The 21,015-nt window shown below is 39.0% G+C and overlaps 1 protein-coding gene across 2 annotated transcripts; it reads left to right on the top strand.

Annotated features, from left to right (window-relative positions):
* The first annotated feature begins 2,913 nt into the window (after positions 1 to 2,913).
* Positions 2,914 to 17,401, top strand: LOC108247970 (tumor necrosis factor alpha-induced protein 2). Of its 2 annotated transcripts, XM_017436409.3 has the most exons (13): positions 2,914 to 3,071; positions 5,732 to 6,302; positions 6,953 to 7,170; positions 7,538 to 8,288; positions 8,386 to 8,500; positions 8,575 to 8,685; positions 8,759 to 8,859; positions 9,348 to 9,458; positions 9,537 to 9,672; positions 10,937 to 11,059; positions 11,146 to 11,301; positions 13,030 to 13,151; positions 15,039 to 15,354. In XM_017436409.3, the coding sequence occupies exons 2-13, from the start codon at positions 5,758 to 5,760 to the stop codon at positions 15,352 to 15,354; spliced, it is 2,805 nt and encodes a 934-aa protein (XP_017291898.1). In that variant the 5' UTR covers positions 2,914 to 3,071; positions 5,732 to 5,757. The 2 variants fall into 2 exon arrangements, with proteins under 2 accessions (XP_017291898.1, XP_037835150.1); XM_037979222.1 differs by lacking the exon at positions 2,914 to 3,071 and having other exon boundaries at positions 5,758 to 6,302; positions 15,039 to 17,401.
* Positions 17,402 to 21,015: the final 3,614 nt, after the last annotated feature.

Here is a 21,015-nt window from a genome sequence, read left to right as displayed (position 1 = left end):
GAAATCTTCAGGAAAATTGCACTTGTTCTCCATTGGTTCCTGCATCAACAACCAAAAGTGGAGGATCATCTGCCCACACTCGTGCACCAGTCAGGTTTTTATAGAGAATGATAGATAAACCCTCAATTGGTAACACCAGGCACACAGACAGGCAGTCTTACCCTGAAATAAAGGAGAGAATAGAAAAACATTGATGCCCACGTTGCATCAGGAAGGGCTTAAAACAATTGCCAAATGTTTCATGTGTGTTCACTAACTATGGCAACTCCTTCAGAAGGGAGCAGCCGGAAGAATCAACAATAAATAAATTCTGGACCAGGTAACCTCATTTGAGCTTTTGGGCATGAATACATAATCCTCTGCGAACACTACTGCCTCCGCTGCAGTTTTTTTCTTCTACTCATCTACTCATTATTTTAAGTGGCAACACACTCTGGAACAGAGTGTTGTGATGGTGTTCTAGCACAATCAAATCACACTGCCAATCAGATTGTCTGCTCCAGCACCTATTAATAGACCTTACCAGTGAGGCTGAGCACTGTGATTCATTGGTAATTGGAACACACCCTTCAGTCCCCCTTCTTAAAAAGGGGAACAACCACCCCAGCCTGCCAATCCAGTGGTCCTGCCCCTGATGTCCACACAATGTTGCAAAGGCATGTTAACTAAGACACCTCAGCAACATCCAGACCCTTAAAGAAATCAGAGTGGATCTCATCCACCTTTGAAGCCCTGCTGCTGCAAAGCCTTAGCAACCTTGGGCCAGGAGGGACCCACCACAAAATCCCCAGACTCAGCTTCCTCCATGGAAGACATAGTGGTGGGATTGAGAAGGTCCTCAAAGTATTCCTCCCACTGCCTTACTACATTACTGGTTGAGGTCAACAGCACCCCACCCCCACTATACACAGTGTTGGTAAAGTGCTGCTTCCCCACTTCAGCCGCCTGATGGTTTACCAGAATCTTTTCTGAGCCAATTGAGAACCTCTATCCAAGGCCTCACTAAACTCCTTCCACACCTGAGCCTTTGCCTCAGCAACCGGTCACTTGACTCATAGCTACCACTCATCTGCCTCTGGAGTCCTACTAGCCAAAAAAGTCCAATAGGACACTTTCTTCAGGTTGACGACCTCCCTTACCCCCTACACAGCTTTGGGAAACCCTACTGGGGGCATTTGCCCCCAATAGCACAGCTCCCAGGATCATTCAAGCACACAAACTATGGAGGAGAATTTAAATATGGATACTGGATCTGTTCAATACCAGTCAGCGGGTGTCTGATTCAACTAAAAGTGATGATGAGTCAGGAAGGCGGAGTCTCCCTGGCAAATAAACCCATACAGATTGTGTATAAACTCCGCCTACATGGTAGGCTGCTTTGTCCACTGGCCTGTAGTGAAACTCAGCAGACATGCAGTTGTCGGCACATCACCTGTTAACTAGCAGACAGGTAAACCTCCACCGCAACTTCAGTTCAAGCTGAATTAAAGTTAATGAAATAAACTCCTGAAATTCCTGATCAGCATCTTTAAGAGACCCTCTGGGTTCTAGTTAAAGGAAGGAATCTGCTTCATTCTGCTGTTAGCTCAGAGAGAATAGGACCTGCAGCTTTTAATTTACCTTCATAGCATGGTAGTGTTTAAAACATACTTGTGTCATTGTTTTGAACTATAACAGTTCTTTCATAGTTTAATAAGAGGCTTTGTGCAAATTGTTAATGTAATTTTGCTCTGTAGTAGATGGTAGGTTAGTTATTAACACTGTAGACATCAATAGCAACAATAATTAATAAGAATCAAAAGGTTTGCAGGACCTGGTCTAGTGAAAACATACAGATTGATGAAACATAATACTAAATGTATTGAGAAATATAAATATTTTCTTTTTTGAGAAACGTAATTACAGTCTGGTTGTTTCAGCAGACTAGCTGTATTCACATATCAGCTGATTATTCACTCTATGGCAGGGGTCAGGAGTTAGCTGGGGTGGTTTGGGCAACTCATTAGAATGTCTCCTGGATGCCTTCCTTTAGAGGATTTCTAGGCACATCCCACTGGGACGAGACCCTGACGCAGACCCAAAACTGGCTGGAGGAATTTTAGATCCTCTCTGGCCTAAACATGCTTTGGGATCCCCAACAAGGAGCTGGAAAGTATCACTGAGGAGAGGGATGCTTGGACCTGCTGCTCTCACAACCGGAGCATGAATAAAGGAACGCTGGATGGACGGACGGACAGATGGACAGCTGTTTGTACATCTTAAAGACAGTTCTACTCGGCTTGAATGGCAGCTTTTACCTGAAACAGATTAAAATATCTGGACATCAATGGCAGCACAGTGAAAGTCGATGCAGTCCTTTCTGAAGAGAAGTGGATACATTTAGAGCACCAAGTATAAATGCAGTAAAAAGGGATCCACTCTGATGTGCTGGGACATTATTACCAGCTCTGGTTATACTTTGCTCTGCACACTGGGTGGCGTGATAAAGCCACAGAGGAAACACTAAGGGAACATTACTCCTGTTTGTTTTTTGGGGGTTTTGCACTGCTTTTTTTTTTAAATATTAAAGTTTTAAAGTCTGCACAAACACTACAGTCTCCATGTTCTGTGTTGTTACACTAAAATCCTGCTGAGGCTCCACTGGTTTTGACGACAAACAGGCAGCAAAAGAAACTCTGAGTTACTAAAAATCTGAAACAGAAACAGAATGTTCTTGTACAGTTCTTGTAATTAATGTAATCAGAGGAGTCTCTGGTGTGTGTGTGTGTGTGTGTGGGTGGGGGGGGGTGTGCGTGTGTGTGTGCGTGTGTTGGTGGGGGGAGGACAGGACAGGGCTCAGGGGTGTAGGTGAGAGGGCGGGATGGGGGTTAGGGAGGTATGCTTTCCTCAGGAAAACATATCACCTTCCATCACAATAGAGAGCATCAGGAAACGGCCGGCAGCCACATTGCTCTCTGGAGTCAGGCTCTCACACTCATCAGTCTGTCACACACACAAACACACTCCCCAAGCTGTCAGCTTTACACTCCAGGATGACTCTGGACTGAACCACAGAACGACTTTTTCATCAGGTAAGAGTTTTTCAATTACAAAACTGCTTTTAGATTCAACTGTTCCTATGATCACAAATATTTTTGTTTGGATGTTTGTGTAAATAGCTAATATTTAACATTCACCACCTAGCCATGTGTTACATTCTGTCAAGGAGACTTGTAATAGTTTTTAAAAAACAAACAACCTTGTTGATTTGTCTGTTTGGTGTAGAAAACCATGCTTTGACTGTTAGATCCAATAAGAAAACAATGATTTAAATAAATCACCATCCTGGTTGGACTTTTTTCTGTCTGATCTCAAAGTTCTGCTCATCTTCTTGCATTCTGCTCCTTTCACATATCAGACAGGAGCAGAAAAATAAAGTTTTAAAAACACATTATACTATTGACAAAAAAATATGAGTGCTCATAAATTGACTCTAAAGTTCTGTAAAAAAAAATAGTGAGAGTTACTTTGTGTGCTGAAGTTTGTCCTTATCACTCTTCCTCCTCTGTAAGGTCATTTAGTTTCCAAAAATGAACTGTTCTTTTTATATCAACTAAAGAGTTTAAGTGAAGTCCAAAAATATTCCTGCATGAAACTGTTCTAATGAGGTCTGCTTAGCTCTCTGCACATAGAAATGAAAAGAACTCCTTTGCAAAACTGAAAAAAATAAATATGTGGTTTGAGATCGCTGACAGATCCAGGCAGCAGTAACAACTTGATGATGATGCTGATGAGATGTGTGAAGTAAATCCAGTTTTAGTTGGAATGTAGTCAGAGTACAAGATGTTTGTATGTTTGGCTAACATATTAGTAGCATTTCACTTTGTATAAATTAAATAAAAACAATGGTGTTTGCATGTTCCCCATGAGTCTGAGTGTGTGCTTCCTGCAGCTGCTACTGTTTCCTCCCACAGGTCAAAAATATGCATGTTAACTCAATAACTGATTCCAAAATAGCCAAAGGTTTAAGGGAAAGATCACCTTATTGTTTGTACCAGCTCTGTGACAGAATGTTGACTTGTCCAGCTTATTCTCTGCTTCTCATTCAGTCTCAGATGTAATAGGCGCCTGTGTTTCTGTTGGAATGAACATTTCTATCAACATTACTCGTCTGCATTTGTGTTTTTTTAATTTAAGTGTAGAAGTTGCTCTCACACAATTTAAAGTAGGCAGAATTGGTTTCAGGGATTTCAGTTCATCCACCCATTCCCTTCATCTATTCAGGGTCCCAGGAAGCTGGAGTCTACTTCCAGCTGTCATTGGGCGAGAAGTGGGTTACGCCCTGGATAGGTCACCAGTCCATCACAGGAATACAAACAAACAACTATTTACACTCCTGCCTAGAGACATATACCTTAAATATGTTTTTGAACTATGGGAAGAAACCAAAGTACCTAGAGAAAACCACTGCTTGCAAAGGGAGAACATGTATATAAGACCCGCAGGGAATCCTCAGTCCAGCCAGGGTCTTCTTGCTGCAAGGCAACATTGCTAACCAACTGCACCACCATGCAGTCTGGAGGTTTCCAATGTTTGGGTCCCGACCCAACTATGGATTGCAAAAAATCAAGTATTGTCTTCATACTTTTTATGAGGAATAGTGTGTAGTGTTAAGTACCATAAATAAAAATGATTGTATAGCTGTTGTCAGCATTATTTTGTTGTCTACTTAAAGTTTTATGCTTGTATTTTGTAAGGTGACCTTAATCTAAATGTATTATTATTATTATTATTATTATTATTATTATTATTATTATTACACCCTTGTTTAATTGACCTATTTGCAGTACTACATACATTAATCAAAGACAGGTGAGCTCACAAGATTTCAGAATTTTAAATTTTTAACAAAATGCGTTGAAAGAGGGAAAACAATGCATTTTGATCATTTTTGTTTAATGTTAAATTTAACTAAAGTTAGTCAGATATAAAAGGACAGCTTTGATTGTTGCACAGCAGGTCTTCACTTGCTGCACAATTCCTGAGTCAGACCTCATGTGTCTCCTGGTTTTATCTGCATTTATAGCTATATCTTCAGAATTATTATGTCAGTTGCTAATGATGTGAAACAGGAACAAATAATAGATTAATGAAATTGTGTTTAGCATGACTTCATTGTTTTTTTTTATTGTAGAATGACTAGTTTAACAGCTCTATGTAGTTTACACTGAAGAGGTAAAAGGGTGAAGGTCAGTCTCTGATTACTGAATCACAATATATTATTCCAGCTTTACATAAACTGATTAGTTTGTTTTTATTTTACAATGAAATGTGCAGAATAATTTGTTCAAGGACAAAAGGTCTGAACATGTCCCCTTTTTGTGTTTACTGTTACCCAGAAACTGCAGGTTATCAACACAAATATTGAAGCTGCATTATTTTAAACACATAGAGATGTGGTTTACATAACGTAAAAGGAATGTAGTTTTTTTATTTTTTAAATATTACTGCCACTGGATTTACCAAAACAGACAGATCAACATTTCCAAAGTAACAGTTTTAGACTGTGAGTTTTCAGGAAATTTGAGTTTTGTCCTCTGTGCTATTGGATTTATAATTTCAGGTAGTACATTTTGTTACATACCAAAAGTAAAAAAAATAGCAAATTATGAGTTGACTGAAGTTAGTGACATTAAACTTTTGATAAAAAGTTTTTTCTTTGAACATTATGAACACCTTGTTTCTCTTTCAGAGTTTGTTAAAGTATTAGCTGCAGTCATGCCCATTCTGAAAAAGCTCCCAGGAAGGTCCAAGAGCTGCCACGAGTTCCCCAGAGTGAATGGAGAACTGATCCTACCTCAACTCAACTTGGACCTAAAGGACTTAAATGATTTCAATGATCTGAAGGAGCTGAATGATCTGAAGGACCTAAACAAGAACCTCAACCCATTTGAGGATGTGGACCTGGATGAAGATGAAGGAAATGGAGGTGACACAGGCCCTATAATGGGGGAGTTCAGAGAGACCCCCCAGCTCAGGTCCTTTTGTGATGGAGAAGAGGAGGAAAATGAGGTGAATGCAGAGAGGAACGGTACAGGGAACCCCAAAGGGAAGCCACTCAGGGGGACTCTGGAGCGGATCTGTGGAGTTTCACCTCTCAAAACTCTCGGGAAACTGGGGAAGGGGCTTCGCATATCAGGAAGAAATGTGTGGGGGAACAACTCCCACCACTACAGCTCTGGAGACTCAAATACACTCCCAACTGAGAAGGAAAAAAGAAAAGGACTACGTAGGAGCTCTGAAGGGATTATGACCCTGCTTCGGTAAGGAATGAGTCAGTTTAATTGATCTGTGAAAAATTTGTGTTCTATTTTTTTTTTGTAGTTCTTTTAGAAAAAGTGTGAGAATTTTGAGTATGATATTATGCAATTTTATTAAACCAACAGGACCTTTTATAGTTTTAAGATCAAAAAGGGAAATTAAGAATCTTACATTATTTGGGATCAACTACTTTTATCAATCAATTCAAAACTGTTGAATGAAACCATAGGCAAAGTAGGCAAAAATAATAAAGAAAAGTCTGTTCTGCTGTTGATCAAACATTTCTGATTCTTCAAAGTCCAAGAGAGAAGAAAAGGGAATCCTGTTTTACCTTTGCTTGTGTGTTTAGTGTCTGAGGGTTTGTGTAATACAATATAACAAGCTGTTGGTCTGCAGAAGTACTTTTGTTGTTCTCTGGTATGTTTTGTTCTTAATACACTCAGTAAATGGGACTATTTTTAACTGAAGTGACTGATCTCTGCAGCAGCACAGTTTAGCAGATGTGTGAATATGTGGCATTCCAACCATACCTGCAGCTTTCAGTCTGTTTAGTACAATGCAGGCCCTCTGCAGGCTGATTGTTCCTGTTCATGGTTCCAAGTCCCTGAAGAGACCATAACGCTCTCTTGTTGCTGCTGTGAATGTTGTGCAGCTTCACAGGTCGGCGTAAGGAAGAGCGCAGAGAAAGCCTGCCCTGTGGGGACCTCAGCATAGAGTGCGAGCCAGAGGGGTCCAGAAGACCCTCCTTCTTAAAGATAGTCAGTATGGGCAAGCTGAAGAGAGAGTCCATGTCAGACAAGGCATCCCAAGAGGATGACAAGGAAACGGTGGAGGAAGAACCAGTGGTCAAAACCCGAGAACCCCTGTCAGGTACGAATCAATGAAACTGCATCAATTCAGCACTTCTTTGTCAAACTTTATTTGTCTTTCCTCTTAGACCAAGACAACTTTCTGATTACACCAAAAGATCCCAGATTCCTATGCCATTATATTTGTTCAGCAGTAGGCTGTGAAACCAGGAAATAACTGCACTTCCTCCTATCCCAGGTTTTTGTAAAAGTCCAACCAAGCTGCTGTTTGCTTTCTCTATAGGAAGGAGAGAAGAACGTAAAGAAATAGCAACAAATAGCCCAGTGTGCTGGTCTGGTATATGGAACCATAACCATATTGAGTGGTTTTGTTACTGTATCCTCTGAAATGAAACATGGGCTTCTATTTCTTTGCTTACTTCCAACAGTTTTGGAGATTCTGCAGTTGGTAAACCACAGAGACCTTCTCCTGGCAGACACACACATTCAGGAGCTGGAGCGAGAGTGTGAGCTTTTGTCTCTGCTACCAACTACAACTACTCCCACCCTCACTCCGACACTAAGCCCCAGCACTCCGCTTGGTGGGATTCCTTTATCATCTTCATCCTTAGATGAATCCCTCAGCTCTAATGCAACCCTAGACTCAAGCAGAAGGAAGGCTAAAGATGTGGAACTTTTGTATGAAGCCCTGCAGAAGGAGATGTGGGATGTAGTGCGAGAATCCCTCCGTCAGCCTAGTGCTGGTCCCAACCTGGGTCTGACGGTGCTAGTAATTCAACAGGAGGAGCATGCTGATGCTGCCTGGGCTCTAAGAGAGGAGACCAGGACTGAGCGCAATAGCTTTTACACCCACTCCAGCCAGCGTCCTCGACGGCTAAAGATGAAGTGGAGGCAAGCGGTGGCAGAAGCTGCAGACTGGAGCCTGCCTCACCAGGTGGACACCCAAGCAGGACAGTTGGCCTTGTATCTGGAGTGTCTTAGGAGCCGGATGGTGGATGATCTGGATGCAGCCAGGAGGAATGCTGTATCCATTTACCCAGAGGAGTTTGCAGCCTTTCAAGTATATGTAGAAAGCTACCATCGAGCTGTGGCCAAACGTCTTCGAACCATCACCAGTGGGCCACTGCAAATTACAGACGTCTACTCACTGTTGGACTGGTTCTATAACATCTACAACAGGTTGATGAGAACAAAATGTTTACCTGATGCTCCAATGCCATGATGGCATGTCCACTTTCTACTAATGTGCAATATTTTGTTGTTCATTTTCCCTAAGGGATGTCCTAGGAACCATCGGCACCACCACACCAATAAACTATGCTCCTCTGGAGCCCATCCTTCCTCAGCAGACTGTGGACGGGCTGGAACAAGACTGCATCCAAATAGTCAGGGTAAGAGAATCAGTCTTTCACTACTCCTGAGGGGGAAAATGAAGAGAAAACTCATTTTATACTCTGCATCTCAGGATAAAGTAACCACAGAACTGATCCAGGTTCTGGATGAAGAGGAGAGGCGATGGGCCCAGACTCTCTACATTGAAGAGTATCAGTCACAGCTAGCATGCTCAGTCATCCAGGTAAGGTGGCAAACCTTTTTGGAAAGTTACAATTTTTGCTTGAGAAATATATCTCTGCATTTAACCTTTCCAGAGGTTGAAGGTGGACTTGGACAGGTCCACATCTGTGAGCCAGTTTCTGGGGGCAAGAGTGGCTCGCTGCAGTCTTATTGGATTGGCTAACTTCCTCTACAGGTGAAAAAAATGTTTGAAATATTGTTTAGTTTAATAACAAGTCTGCAGTAACAATATGCCCTTAAATGAAATGACTCAGTAAACTAAATGTGAAATCAAACTTGATCAAGTCACATGCAAAAACATAATTATGAAATTTATCATTAAAGTTTTTGATTGATAATAACTGTTACATTTCTCCAATTTGCAGTCAGTTGTCAAAAATAATCAAATTATTTGCCCACAGTGTTTGTGTTGCTCAGTACAGCTATTACAGCTACTGTATGTAGGATTGTTTTTTTATGGAACACTGTCTAATAGCAGAGAAAAAGTGGGCTGATTCTACTTGCCAACAATGTAGTAATTCATGCATGTGTTGTGCCCTGATGTTCACACGAAGGTCAGTTAGTTAAAATATTCCCTTTTGAGCCTGGTTACTATTGCTTTTAACCATTTTTTTGTTCACATAGACTGATTTTGCATTCAAAATATTGTTTTAAAATTTCCAGTTTCCAGAGGAAGGTTGAGATGTTTCATGAGACTCAGGCCGAGTTTGGAGACAGAGGAGACGGATATGTGTCTAGAACCATAGCTCTGGTCAACTGCTGCCCTCCCTTAAGGTAGAAAAACAACAGCAGTAACAACATGTATTAAAATAAATAACCTAAAAATGATGTGAAATGTTGTGTGACCTGCAGGTCTTTTGTGGAGCGTTGCAGACAGTGTGACCCACAGGGAAGTGAGGAGTCAGCACAGAGAGCTAACTCCTCATTGGACAGGATCATCAATCAGTCAGTGAGGGTGCTGACGGACAGACTGTTTGAACACATCAGGGTCAGTGAGCAAGTTTAATTACACTTTAAAAACAATTTGTCTTTAACAACATCTCCTGACATTCTAAATTACAAAAATAACCATGATAGTTGCAACATAAAGAATAAAAATGCATACATTAGCAGGCCTGCTTATTTGATAAGATATTATTTAACAATACCCTAATTACCAAATACATTTTTAGTTCTGTTGTTTCATCAAGCATTTTTGTTGAATAACTCCCTGACTGCACTCTTAAAACAGGCAGACAAATACAAAGCAGAAAGTAAATCTCAAACAAACAAAAGCAGCAAAAGCATTTGGTTGTTACACATTATTGTGCTATTTATCTAGTGTTTTATGTAGGCAATATGACAAGTTAAAATGACCCTTTACCTCTAGTTTTGGAGAAAAAATTCTCAGATACAATGGAAGTCAATGAGAGCTTTGGTGTACAAACTACGATTGGGGAATTTGAGAGAAAACTATAAGTCCTAGAACCATGGGAGACACACTGGGTGAAAGAAGACAAAAATACCTACATTTTAAACTGTGTAAACTGTAAAGACATGTAAAGCTTTTAGAAATAATAGGAGTTTGTTTAAACTCGAAAGTTAGTACGATATCAATAAACTAAGATGAACATTCTGTACTATATATAATCTTCAAAAATCATAAAACTTAAACTGTCATTGTGTAAAACAGGTTAAATTAAAACAGTTTAGTCATGTAATGTCTAACTTTCTGTGACCTATTTAAACTTTTGATAATGTTTCTACTGTGAAGTCTTTGCTGAGCTATCGAGTTCTAAAGAGGGCTGGCTGAGTTTTTCCACTTATTTCATTAGAATCCCATCGTTGTCTATGGGGAATTTTTTTTGCAAGTTATGTCATGATGTACTGCTACCAAAGGTCCTAGCACTATTCTCAAGCAAAAAATAACAAATTAAACAATTATCTCATTTAAAAAACGACAAGGTGTAAAATATGTCATGTTGCTCAAACTGATTGGAAAACTTGGAGTTTAAGTTGTAGATGATGGAAACTGAATGGGTCCTACTTCAAGGAGCTTGACTTAAGAATGATTCAAGAAGTCTTCAAAGATGTCTCTCTGATTTTCTAAACCAATATTACTTTGATCTTTCAAAATACTTTACACCGTCACAATCTACAATCCTTTAACACTAACATCTGAAATGTATGGGTTTCAAAACTATGAGCCTATAATGTAAGAAGAATTATGAACCAAATTCAAGTGATCTGATTCTAATCTTTTGCTATTACAGCCTTTCTTTGACAAACTGATGAAGAGAAAATGGTTGAACAACACAGAGGCATTTGAAGCAATTGAAGCCAGCATTAAACAACATTTTAGAAAGTTTAAAAGAATGGACCCTCCTCCATATCAGGTACAAAGCTGATTCACCTGCCTGTGCTGATGAACGTGTTTAATTACTCTGCAACAAAGTCAGTGTTTACTTTTGCAAACTGACAGACACTGGTGGGGGAGGTGCACAGACGGGTTCTGGTGGAGTATGTGCGGGCCATTATGCGAGGACAGATCATTTGCACATCCTCCAAGATGAAGAAGAGGATGGCTTTTCGTCTGCAAGATGAAGCTAAGGAGCTGAAAGGACTCTTTAAGGATCTGGTGAGTTTGGTGCGCAAACATTTAACATCACATATCAGAATTAAACAACGTTGTGTGTGTCTGTGTGTGCATGTGTGTGTGTATGGGTGGGGAAGAGGGAGTGACAGAGAGTGGGAATAGAACAAGCTCCAAACCATCTAAGACAGAAGTAATAGTTTTTTTATGGGAGCTAAAAGCATCAAAAAGTTAAAACTGCTGATTTTTCAAAGCACAATGCAGAGCTGTGGAGGAAATACAGAGTCTGGTGGCTGTGAATGGAGTTTGACCTTTAAACTTCTTAGGTCAGGAAGAAGTCAGACACTGCTGATACAAGAGTGAGCTCTGAAAAACGGCTGCCATCAGTAGGGTGGAGATGGATGGACTGGGATTACATTAGCACTTGTCTGAAGAGGGAACACAGTTTAAAACAAGTGGGCCTGACAACCTGGCACCCACTTGTGCTCAAGTTCAAACAAGTGCCCATCATCTCAGCTGACAACAGGAAGGAGCTGTGTTTTAGGGAGAACTTCCTGTTCCTGTCAGCTGGTTGACTTTGATGTGCCTCTGGGATGGCCTTGGTAGCCTTTAGCCAAAGAGTGGGACAGATCTGCTGTGGAAACTGGGAACATAGGGCAGGAGGGGGGATTTTATTAGCTATCTAAAAATTGTTATTTTTAGTGAATGCCTTGGCAAGTAATTCAACTTTCTCTCTTCCTGAGTATTTGAAGTAAAAACAAAAACTGGGAAGACAAAGGTAGAGTTACTCATTTGTGGAATAAATGTTTGACTTCTGACCTAAAGAGGCATTAATCTCTGTTTCCTCTAAATGTGTGCTCTCTTCTGAAAAAACATTTAAACTGAAAAATACATTTAGAAATATTTGTCTAGCATTCCTTGAAGGATTGCATTTTGGCTACCGCCTTTCATGCCAGAGTTTTAGATTGGGATCATTTTATGATTAAAAGGGATGGAGTTATTGCCAATTTAGTCAAACCTTGAAAATGACATTATTCTCAGCGTTTTGCAATATTGCAAGATATTGCAAGGTGTGTTAGCACTTAGAGTATGCATTAGGAATGGAACTCAGCTATTACCTTGTCATATATTAGCTTAATATCTGAATAACTAACTAATATCCAGTTTTGTGTTGCCTAAAGGTTGATTAACTGAGGTGGCCTTTTTTAAATTTAGTTTGTTCCAAAGGCAAATAAGTTGTAGATATACATCCACACATTAAGATGTTTCTTAAAATCAGTCCAGTGATTCTGAAATATTTTGCTAACAGACAAACAAGGCTCACTCCAAAAATTAATAGTAAAGTTTTCAGCAAAGATGTTTTGCAATCTGTAGTTCTTGGAGTATGTGTTTATAAAGACTGTCTGTTACTACCACACGTATATTTAGCTCAGTATCTTTAAAATTAACTGACTTAAAGCTATTTTTGTGTTTGCTAAAGTTGATTAGCTGTGGTGGCCATAGCAAATTGGGTTAAATCAAAAATATTATTAGTTGTAATTGTATATCTAAAAGCTACTTTTTGCGAGTTTCATTAAAATCTGTCCCTTAGTCCCTTAGTTGGCAGACAAACGAACATACACATGCACAGGCAAAAACATGATCTCCTTTTTGTCTACTGTGGCAGGCAAAAACAACAAAAGTAATAACTAAATGAACTTCATATTTTGTTAAACAAAAAATTAGCTAAAATTGTTCTGTGTGATTATTATTAAACATTCATTCCTGTTTCAGGAATCAAATGCCTCCTGGTTGGACAGCATCATCAGCCATATAGCTGACATCATCCTCCTGGAGGACACTCCCTCCATCCAGATGGAGGTGGCAGTCCTAGTCAAAGAGTTTCCAGATATAAGGTGAGTTTTGTCACAAATAAGTAGCAACCAGGAAGCATTTATGAGAACAGATCTTGTTCCCCAAAGACTGTTATCCTGCATGTACACATTCACTGGTATAGTTTCCAGTGAAAAGAAGAACCCTAACCCTAAGCCAGTTTAAGCCTGGTTGTGTATTTGTTACAACAATCAAAAAAAAAAGCAATGCGGAAACATTTCTATAGTAAATTTGCTATTTTTGGAGAATAGTAAGGTCTGACTGGAAACTGGATGAGGCAGAGAGGTTTCTGGGTGGGGGTGACTCAGGTGACAGTAGCCTATAAATGCACATGACGCATGAACGCTAAGGAGTAGACAGGACGCTGCTGCCGTCTTCCTGTTCCTGCTATCCAGCAGGCGACAGACTGGTGCCACAATTGGAATTTTTAAAAAAGGGGGAGGTGTGAGAAGAGGAGATAAAATGGAGCACTTCAAACCTGAACAAGTGCTAACTCCCAGTATAGTTTACCCTGCCAGAAATCCAGAAGATCAAAGAGAACTTGCCCTTCCCCTAAATGTTTATGTGCTTCCTTTTACAGGACCATCCTCTGTTATCATGTGACAGTTTCTTTCAACATCCTGCCCTATATTTTTTCACTGTTTTGTCATTATTCAACAATCTAATCACTGCCAAAGTTTCTGAAGATGATTCCTTAAGAGACATTGGTAAAAATCTTTCTATTCAAAATTCAAACCAGTGACTAAAGTTTCTGATGATGATTAGTACAGAAATATCAATAAACTGCTTTTGGTCTTCAAATTGTTGGATGACACTTGTTTTTTCTTGTCAGATGGTTCTTTGTCACTTAAACATGAGCTGTTGATTCACTAAGTTTATTCCCAAAGACTAAAGGGGTAAACATCAGTCAAAACATTGCTATACCTTTATAAATGTATTCATCAAATGTTCAAGCAATGCAATAAAAGTATTAAAAAGAAATGTACATGTTTCCAAAGATCTATCTGAGGGCTCATGTGAACTAATCAAAAAGAAAATCCTTTTTTAAAGGTACAAAAAAATGTCAAGTATTCCTTGGTGGTATCACCCACTGCCTTTCATGCCAGTTTTAGTTTAGGATCATCTTATATTGAGAAATGAAGTCATACCCTTTTTGGTCAAACATTAAAAATATTATCTAAAATTCAAGACAATTTTCACACTCAATACTCATTCACAACACACAGTATGTGTTGTGAATGAATCTTTGCTATTGCCATACCAAATTTTATCTTAATTATTATTAAACTGACTGAGTTTTGTTTTTGTTTGTTGTTGTCTATAATCTGTTGCCTTTCGTAGCCATCTTAAATTGTGTTCCTCCAATAATTAATCACTTGTAGGGGTGAATGATCTGTGAAATACACATAAATTGGTGCAAATTTACTTTGCATACGTTTATACAAATATAAGTAATTTAATCCTTACCAGAATTAAAGGGACCCGTGTTATATGCAGTTTTTTAGTTTCTAGTGATGTGTTTGTTTTAGACAAAGGCTTTGATTTTTGTTCATTTTATTTTCAAGACATGGATTTGCATGGGTGTGTGTATGTCTTGTACTGATTACCGGCACAAAAAGAATCAATAAACATCAGCTAATATGGTTTGTGTTTGCAATTCAGTAAAACACAAAGGTTTCTACAGCTACCCCACCTCAGACATTCAGCTGATATTTAGTCAAGATCACATGCTTTATTAAGAGCCAGGTTTTTGACCACATAATACAAATCTTTTCCTTCCAAGACACAAATCAAATGACTGAGTGAGGTGTTATTCAAAGTTTTGACAGGCATTGACGACATCAAACAGGACCAATTCCCATTAACACCAGCCTTTATCTACTTCCTCCTTGTGTCCTTCCACCCCACAGGAAGAAGCATGTCTCAACCCTACTGAATGTGCGAGGGATGATGCGGCAGGCAGAGCGGCAGGAGATCCTTAACATCGTCAAAGACTTTGAATGCAGCAGTGCCCATTTGGGCCAGAAGCATGCCCTTTTTTCTGACATTCCCATCACCTCAGAAATGCATTGCATTAGACTGGGTTTCCTGCGCTTGGCTATGAGCGTCTCCAACTGGTTCTCAGAGCACCGGCCAAGGCGAAAGCACCAGACAAGTGGCCGAAATGCAATGTCTCAATTTGCTGAGAGTATGGAAGACACAAATAAAGTTCACAGAGAAGAATAGGACACTAATGATATGTACATGCACCTTGTTATCGATCTCTTAAAGAAACTTGACCTGAGGTACTGCTTGTACTATGCATGCTCAAAGGCATTTTTTCTATTTTCAGTTATACATTTATTAAAAATAGAACTGAAGCAGACTGCACATTTTATCAGATCTCAATGATTTAATTCTTTTGACATTAATATACACATATAGAGCCGTAATCCAACAGTATAAAATATTATCAAGATCTAACTAGTTCAGTCATTTTTAGCATTTTATTCCTCCACAGCTTTGCAGAAACAGCTACATAAAAATGCAATACATTTTGACTAACAATATACACTCCCTGCTCACTTTATTAGGTATATTTGTTTAATTGTTTGTTAACACAAATAGCTAAACAGCCATACACATGGCGACAGCTCAATCCGTTTCGGCATGTAGACATAATGATGACATGCAGAGGTTCAAACTGGGAATCTGAATGAGGAAGAACAAGGATTTAAGTAACTCTAAATGTGGCGGGGTTGTTGGTGTCAGAGGTGCTGGTCTGAGTATTTCAGAAGCTGCAAGGTTGTTTGTCACCAACATCCTCGCCACATTCAGAGTTTCTTTAATTCTTGTTCTTCTTTATTCAGATTCCCAGTTTAACTTCAGCAAGTCATCTTCAATATGTCTACATGCATAAAGGCATAGAGCTGGTGCCATGTGATTGGCTGATTAGCTATTTGTGTTAAAAAGAAATTGAACAAGTGTACCTAATAAAGTGGCCGGTGAGTGCATATTAATCTTATCATTTATCTCCTGCTACATTTTGCATACTGAGTAAAGGTATGTTAAAATATCCATCAATACCATCTCTGACATCATCCAATTCAGACTCCCTCTACAGTAGGACAATGAGCTGAAAAACTGAAAAACTGCAGCAGATGCAAATGGTCTGGCACCAACAGAGCCCTAATCCAAGCAACATAGATTCAGTCTAAGATTTTAGAATAAACAGAAACAACCTGAAATCCCAAACTGTGGCAAACTCTCCCATTTGCTTGGATTTAAGTGTACCAATGAGCCCTGGGGCTGGTAGATTTTTATGTTCCTTTTGTGTTCTTTTTACCGCACTTTGCTTAAAGTTAAGTGATAAATAAAGGTATAACTTGCTTTATTCTTGAGAGCATCCTCACTTTGTCTTGGTGCCTTAAAACTCAGCTACACAAAACTGCAAGCAAAGATTCTAAAATGTGCTGCTTTCTCACTGTGAATGAAATGGATCCATTGTTGGAAACATAATAAAAGCCCACTGAGTGGGTAGACTGAACAGTTTCAGGTGTTCTGATGGTTTTGGTTTGAATCTTGTGATTTGTGTTGCTGATTGTCAGTATGATGTGTTTTTATTTTTATTATTATTTTGAATGGACTTGTTTTTTTTTTGTAGTGTCACTCTCTGCTTTAAACACAGACACATAAACCTAAGAATGTTTTAAACTAGGTTTACTCATCTGTTAAACAATACATATCAAAAAGCACTTTGAAAAATAGCTATGAGCCAGAGGGACTGACGCAGAATCTATAAAGCATACGCACATACTTTGTTCTTGTTGTTTATCTTAAGGACATGACAGGTTTCTTTAGTAAACAGATCCTGAAGTAAAAGGGTGCACCACAACAAAATGGGTTGTGGACCTGAAGGCCAACTGCAAAACAGTTTCTGATAAACAAAGATTTCCTGTTGTCCACTGAGGTGCCAAGGGATGCTTTTATTGGAGCCAAGTTTACATTATGCACCAAGAGGAAACTGCAGAGTTTTTCTTGTCTGGGCTGCTCTAAGGCTGTTCAAACCAAAGTTGACCTCCCTTTATATGGTTCACTCTGCAGCCTGACCTTTCTAAGTCAGGGATCTATGTCTGAATATAAATGACAGACAGGCTGGTAAAAATATTCAGTAAGATGTCAGTTAAGTTTGGTCACAGTTCAGTTAGATTTAATTTTTTAAGTTCAGTGTTTTTGTGAAATTGGCACAAACTACATTTGTTGGCATTGCTGAGCAATAAAATGATTCAATGGGTGTTTTTCTGATGTGTGTGTACTTTAACATTGCAAAACGCACAATAATGTGCACATGTATGATGACCAGTTGGAGAAATTGCAGCATCTTGTAACTAAAAGTAATTGGCTTGATTTAAACACCTTTAAGAACTTCTTTTGTTTGTTATTTTTGTAATTGTTATGATCAACATATGTGGAATCTCCCTGACCTTTGACTGCTCTGTGCACTTGATTTTATTTTTATGTGTTCCAAGAATTTGTGGGACAGAACAGGAAGTACAATAAGTAAAGTTGGCATAAGTTGAATGTTAAGTTTGGCAGCATGACCTGTGAGTCATGAGTATATCTGAAAACATTATCAGACATCCTCTCTTATAGCAGGCTTCTGGTGGATGCTTGATGGCAGTTTTCCAAGCATCCCAAGCGGAGATTTACCATTCCTGACTGAGGTGGACAAGTTGGCCAAACTCTTAGAGGTTTCCCTCAATCAAGCTGCTAAAGGTAAAATGGTGCACAGTATCACAATGCAATCCCTGGGAAGCACTCCCCTACTTCCTCTCATTAACACAGTGCTGCAATGGAAAATCCATCAGGCTGGATTCACTGTTTGTTTTCGGAAGCAAGCCATGCCCTGCTTTGTTCACACTGTCATGCACTTTTCATGCTTCCACTCTTTTTGTTTGTTTTTCATACAGTGCTCTGGATATTATTAAGTAAAGGGCCACCTCTCTAATCTGATCTGTATAATAGCTTGTTTAGTTTAGAGCTGTGATTTCCAACCTGTTGGATTTTTGTGGCATTTAGAAATAATTTATTTCTGCAGTTGTTTTTAATTCATCCTTAATACAAATCTAAGTAAACTTAGCAACAACTGGAACAAAATTCTTCCACTTTAAGACAAAGAAAACTTCAGTGGTTGAAACAAAATGGATATGTTGTGTCTTATCAACAGGTTGATGTTATAGGTTTTTTGAAGCCCTATGGAAGATGGGAGTCACTCGGTCCATGCAGGTTTGGTAATTAGATTTTCTTTTGGGCAGCATGGTGATACACTGGTTAGACTTGTGGGCTTTCACCAGGTACAGACCAAAAATGTAACTATTAATTTTAAGCTGCACAAGATTAAGAGTAAGACATGAATAGTTGTCTACTTTGTTTGTTTGTTTCTTTGTTCACGTGATGAACTGGGGACCTTTCTAGAGTGTACCCCACCTCTCGCACAATGTCTGCTGGAGGCAAGCATCAGCTAACCACAACCCTGCACAGAAAAGCAAGTAAAAAGATGGATAGATTCTTTTTTTTTTCAGCAATTTTTTAAATGGGCTGCTGTCAGATTTGACTATTTATGATGATTATGGTAGGGGATTTTAACTACTGGGTGGACCCTTTCTTAAACTACTCTTCCACCTCCTCCTTTGTTCTTCAATCAAAGCCAGTCAAAGTGATTGAAGTCTATATAAAAAAAGTTTAATATGTGGACTCCTGGTGCTTTTTTAATCCAGATAAAACACTGTACTCTTTGGTATAATCTCTTATCTGGATTTATGATTGTATCATTTTGCAGTATAGTAGTTTTGTTATAAATATTTGTATTTTATTGACTTTTTATCTCTGACTTCTGTATCCTGTGGAGGACACACTTACCTCAGCCATCCGGAATCTTACAACTTGGAAACGTCACTACTAGCGAGTACTCACCTCATCACCTTCTCCCATGCTGGAATAACTCTCCCTCTATGAAAGAGAAGACTCTCCTGGAAATTACTCACTAACTTCAGCCTGGTAAATCTAGAAAAGTCATTCACGTACTTACCCTCGTCCTCTCTTCCAGACGCCTGTTGACTATTGCACTTTCACTGTAAATAAAATCACTTAACGTGACCTTGGTAGACTCTAGCCTCTATTGCTATTGTGCTGAGGGCCTGCTCTTGTGGTCCCATGTTTAGTGCCTCTTTGCTGTTCTTCAGTCCAGCCCCTCTTATTCAGCTGGCTCCTCAGGACCCGTCTTACACATCACATAGACTTGGTTGTGGCTTACTTTCTTCCAGTCTCATGGTTGTCATTTGCCTGCAGGATGCCAAGGTACTTGTAGCTGTCTTAGACACCTGCAGTGTTGCCTTCAGGTACCATTTGACCACATTTATCCAGTCTGAATGACATACCAATGTCCTTGCTAAATATCCTGGTGAGGTGGATCACTGATTTGATGTCGCAATCATTTTTGTCATACAGCTTGATATCATCCATGCAGAGGAGGTGACTGATGACTGTTCCCTTTTGGAACCAATATCTACAGCCATTCTTTGTGATGATGTAGAACAGGAATGGGGACAGAGCATGACCTTGGTATATGCCACATTTGATGCTGACTTGTGCAAATGGCTTTGAATTGGCCTCTAGAGTAATTTTCAGCATTCTCATTGAGTTATCAATGAAGGCTATTTGTGTCCTATTGATGATATACAGTTTGAAGAACTCCAGTATGCATGTGTGTGGTATTGGGTCATAGGCTTTCCCGTAGTCAATCCAGGCGGTGCAGGTTTGTGTGTCTGGTCTTACAGTTTTGAGCTATGATTCTGTTGACCGGTACCTGGTGCTTGCTCCTCCTGGACCTCTTACAAAGCTTTTCTAGCAGCTAATGGATTCTGGAAATGTTCCCGGTGAAATGAAGGTAATCCCACATAGTTGCTATCCCAAAAAAGACTCATGTTAAAGACCTGAAAGACTACAAACATGTAGCATTAACATCGACTTTGAGTATATGTATGGAGAGGGTATTGTGTGAACATCTGATTGGCATGGTGGCTGATAAACTGGATCCACTACAGTTTGCCTATCATCATCATCATTATCATTGTGTGTGTGTGTGTCTGTTTATATGTGTATATATGACAACTCTAAATAGTCACTAGGTGTGAATAAGGGCATAAATGGTTGTTTGTTTCATCTGTCTCTGTGGCAAGATGAAGGATCTGCAACCCTACATGGAAAAGTAGATAAAAGAAAATGGATGGATTGATGTGTGTATGTACATATCTGGAAGTGTATGCCTGTGTAAATATCTTTTATTTTATTTTTTTTTAAATTGCGTTTCTCGACAGCTATATTTAATTTGTCAACACTACACTCATTAGTTTCCTTTATTTTTTGTTTATTTTTCATTAGTTTGTAATAAGTAGGTGTTGGGGTAGAGGGTGTTTATGGGATGTTAGTTTAAAAATATTAGTAACAAAATATTTGTAAAAGAAATTCTACAATAAAGATGAATCTGAAAAACAGTTGTTTTTCTTATGATCAGAAAGGAATAAGACAATTTTGTAAAATTTGATTTTTTTTTTCATATTTAGAATATTAAAGCAACAAAATCACTGTCAAATAGAGATTAAATAATGCCTCATTTTCTCATATTTTGACACTGAAAGTCTGTCAGGAAGGCAAGAGCAACAATCATCTATTTAAAATAAAATAACCCTTTCAACGACAGAAAACAGTAGGCTTTAGGCTCTTTTCAAATACAATGAACTCTGACTAATAGACATTGAGGAAATACATTCATTTACTAAATAAATAAATTAAAATGATAATAAAAAACAGTCTCAAAGGCGAAGACATGACTGCAGAAAAACTTGGTCA

Source organism: Kryptolebias marmoratus, linkage group LG13 (assembly GCF_001649575.2).
Source record: "Kryptolebias marmoratus isolate JLee-2015 linkage group LG13, ASM164957v2, whole genome shotgun sequence".
NCBI lineage: Eukaryota > Metazoa > Chordata > Actinopteri > Cyprinodontiformes > Rivulidae > Kryptolebias > Kryptolebias marmoratus.
Note: the sequence above shows the minus strand (reverse complement) of the source record. Positions and strands in the feature narration are given on the sequence as shown.

Bases quoted from the DNA above. Each gene is read 5' to 3' on its own strand.
- LOC108247970 (XM_037979222.1), top strand. From the start codon at position 5,758: ATGCCCATTCTGAAAAAGCTCCCAGGAAGGTCCAAGAGCTGCCACGAG. The intron at 8,289-8,385 runs GTTGATGAGAAC...ATTTTCCCTAAG, and splicing joins TTCTATAACATCTACAACAG to GGATGTCCTAGGAACCATCG. The intron at 8,501-8,574 runs GTAAGAGAATCA...TCTGCATCTCAG, and splicing joins ACTGCATCCAAATAGTCAGG to GATAAAGTAACCACAGAACT.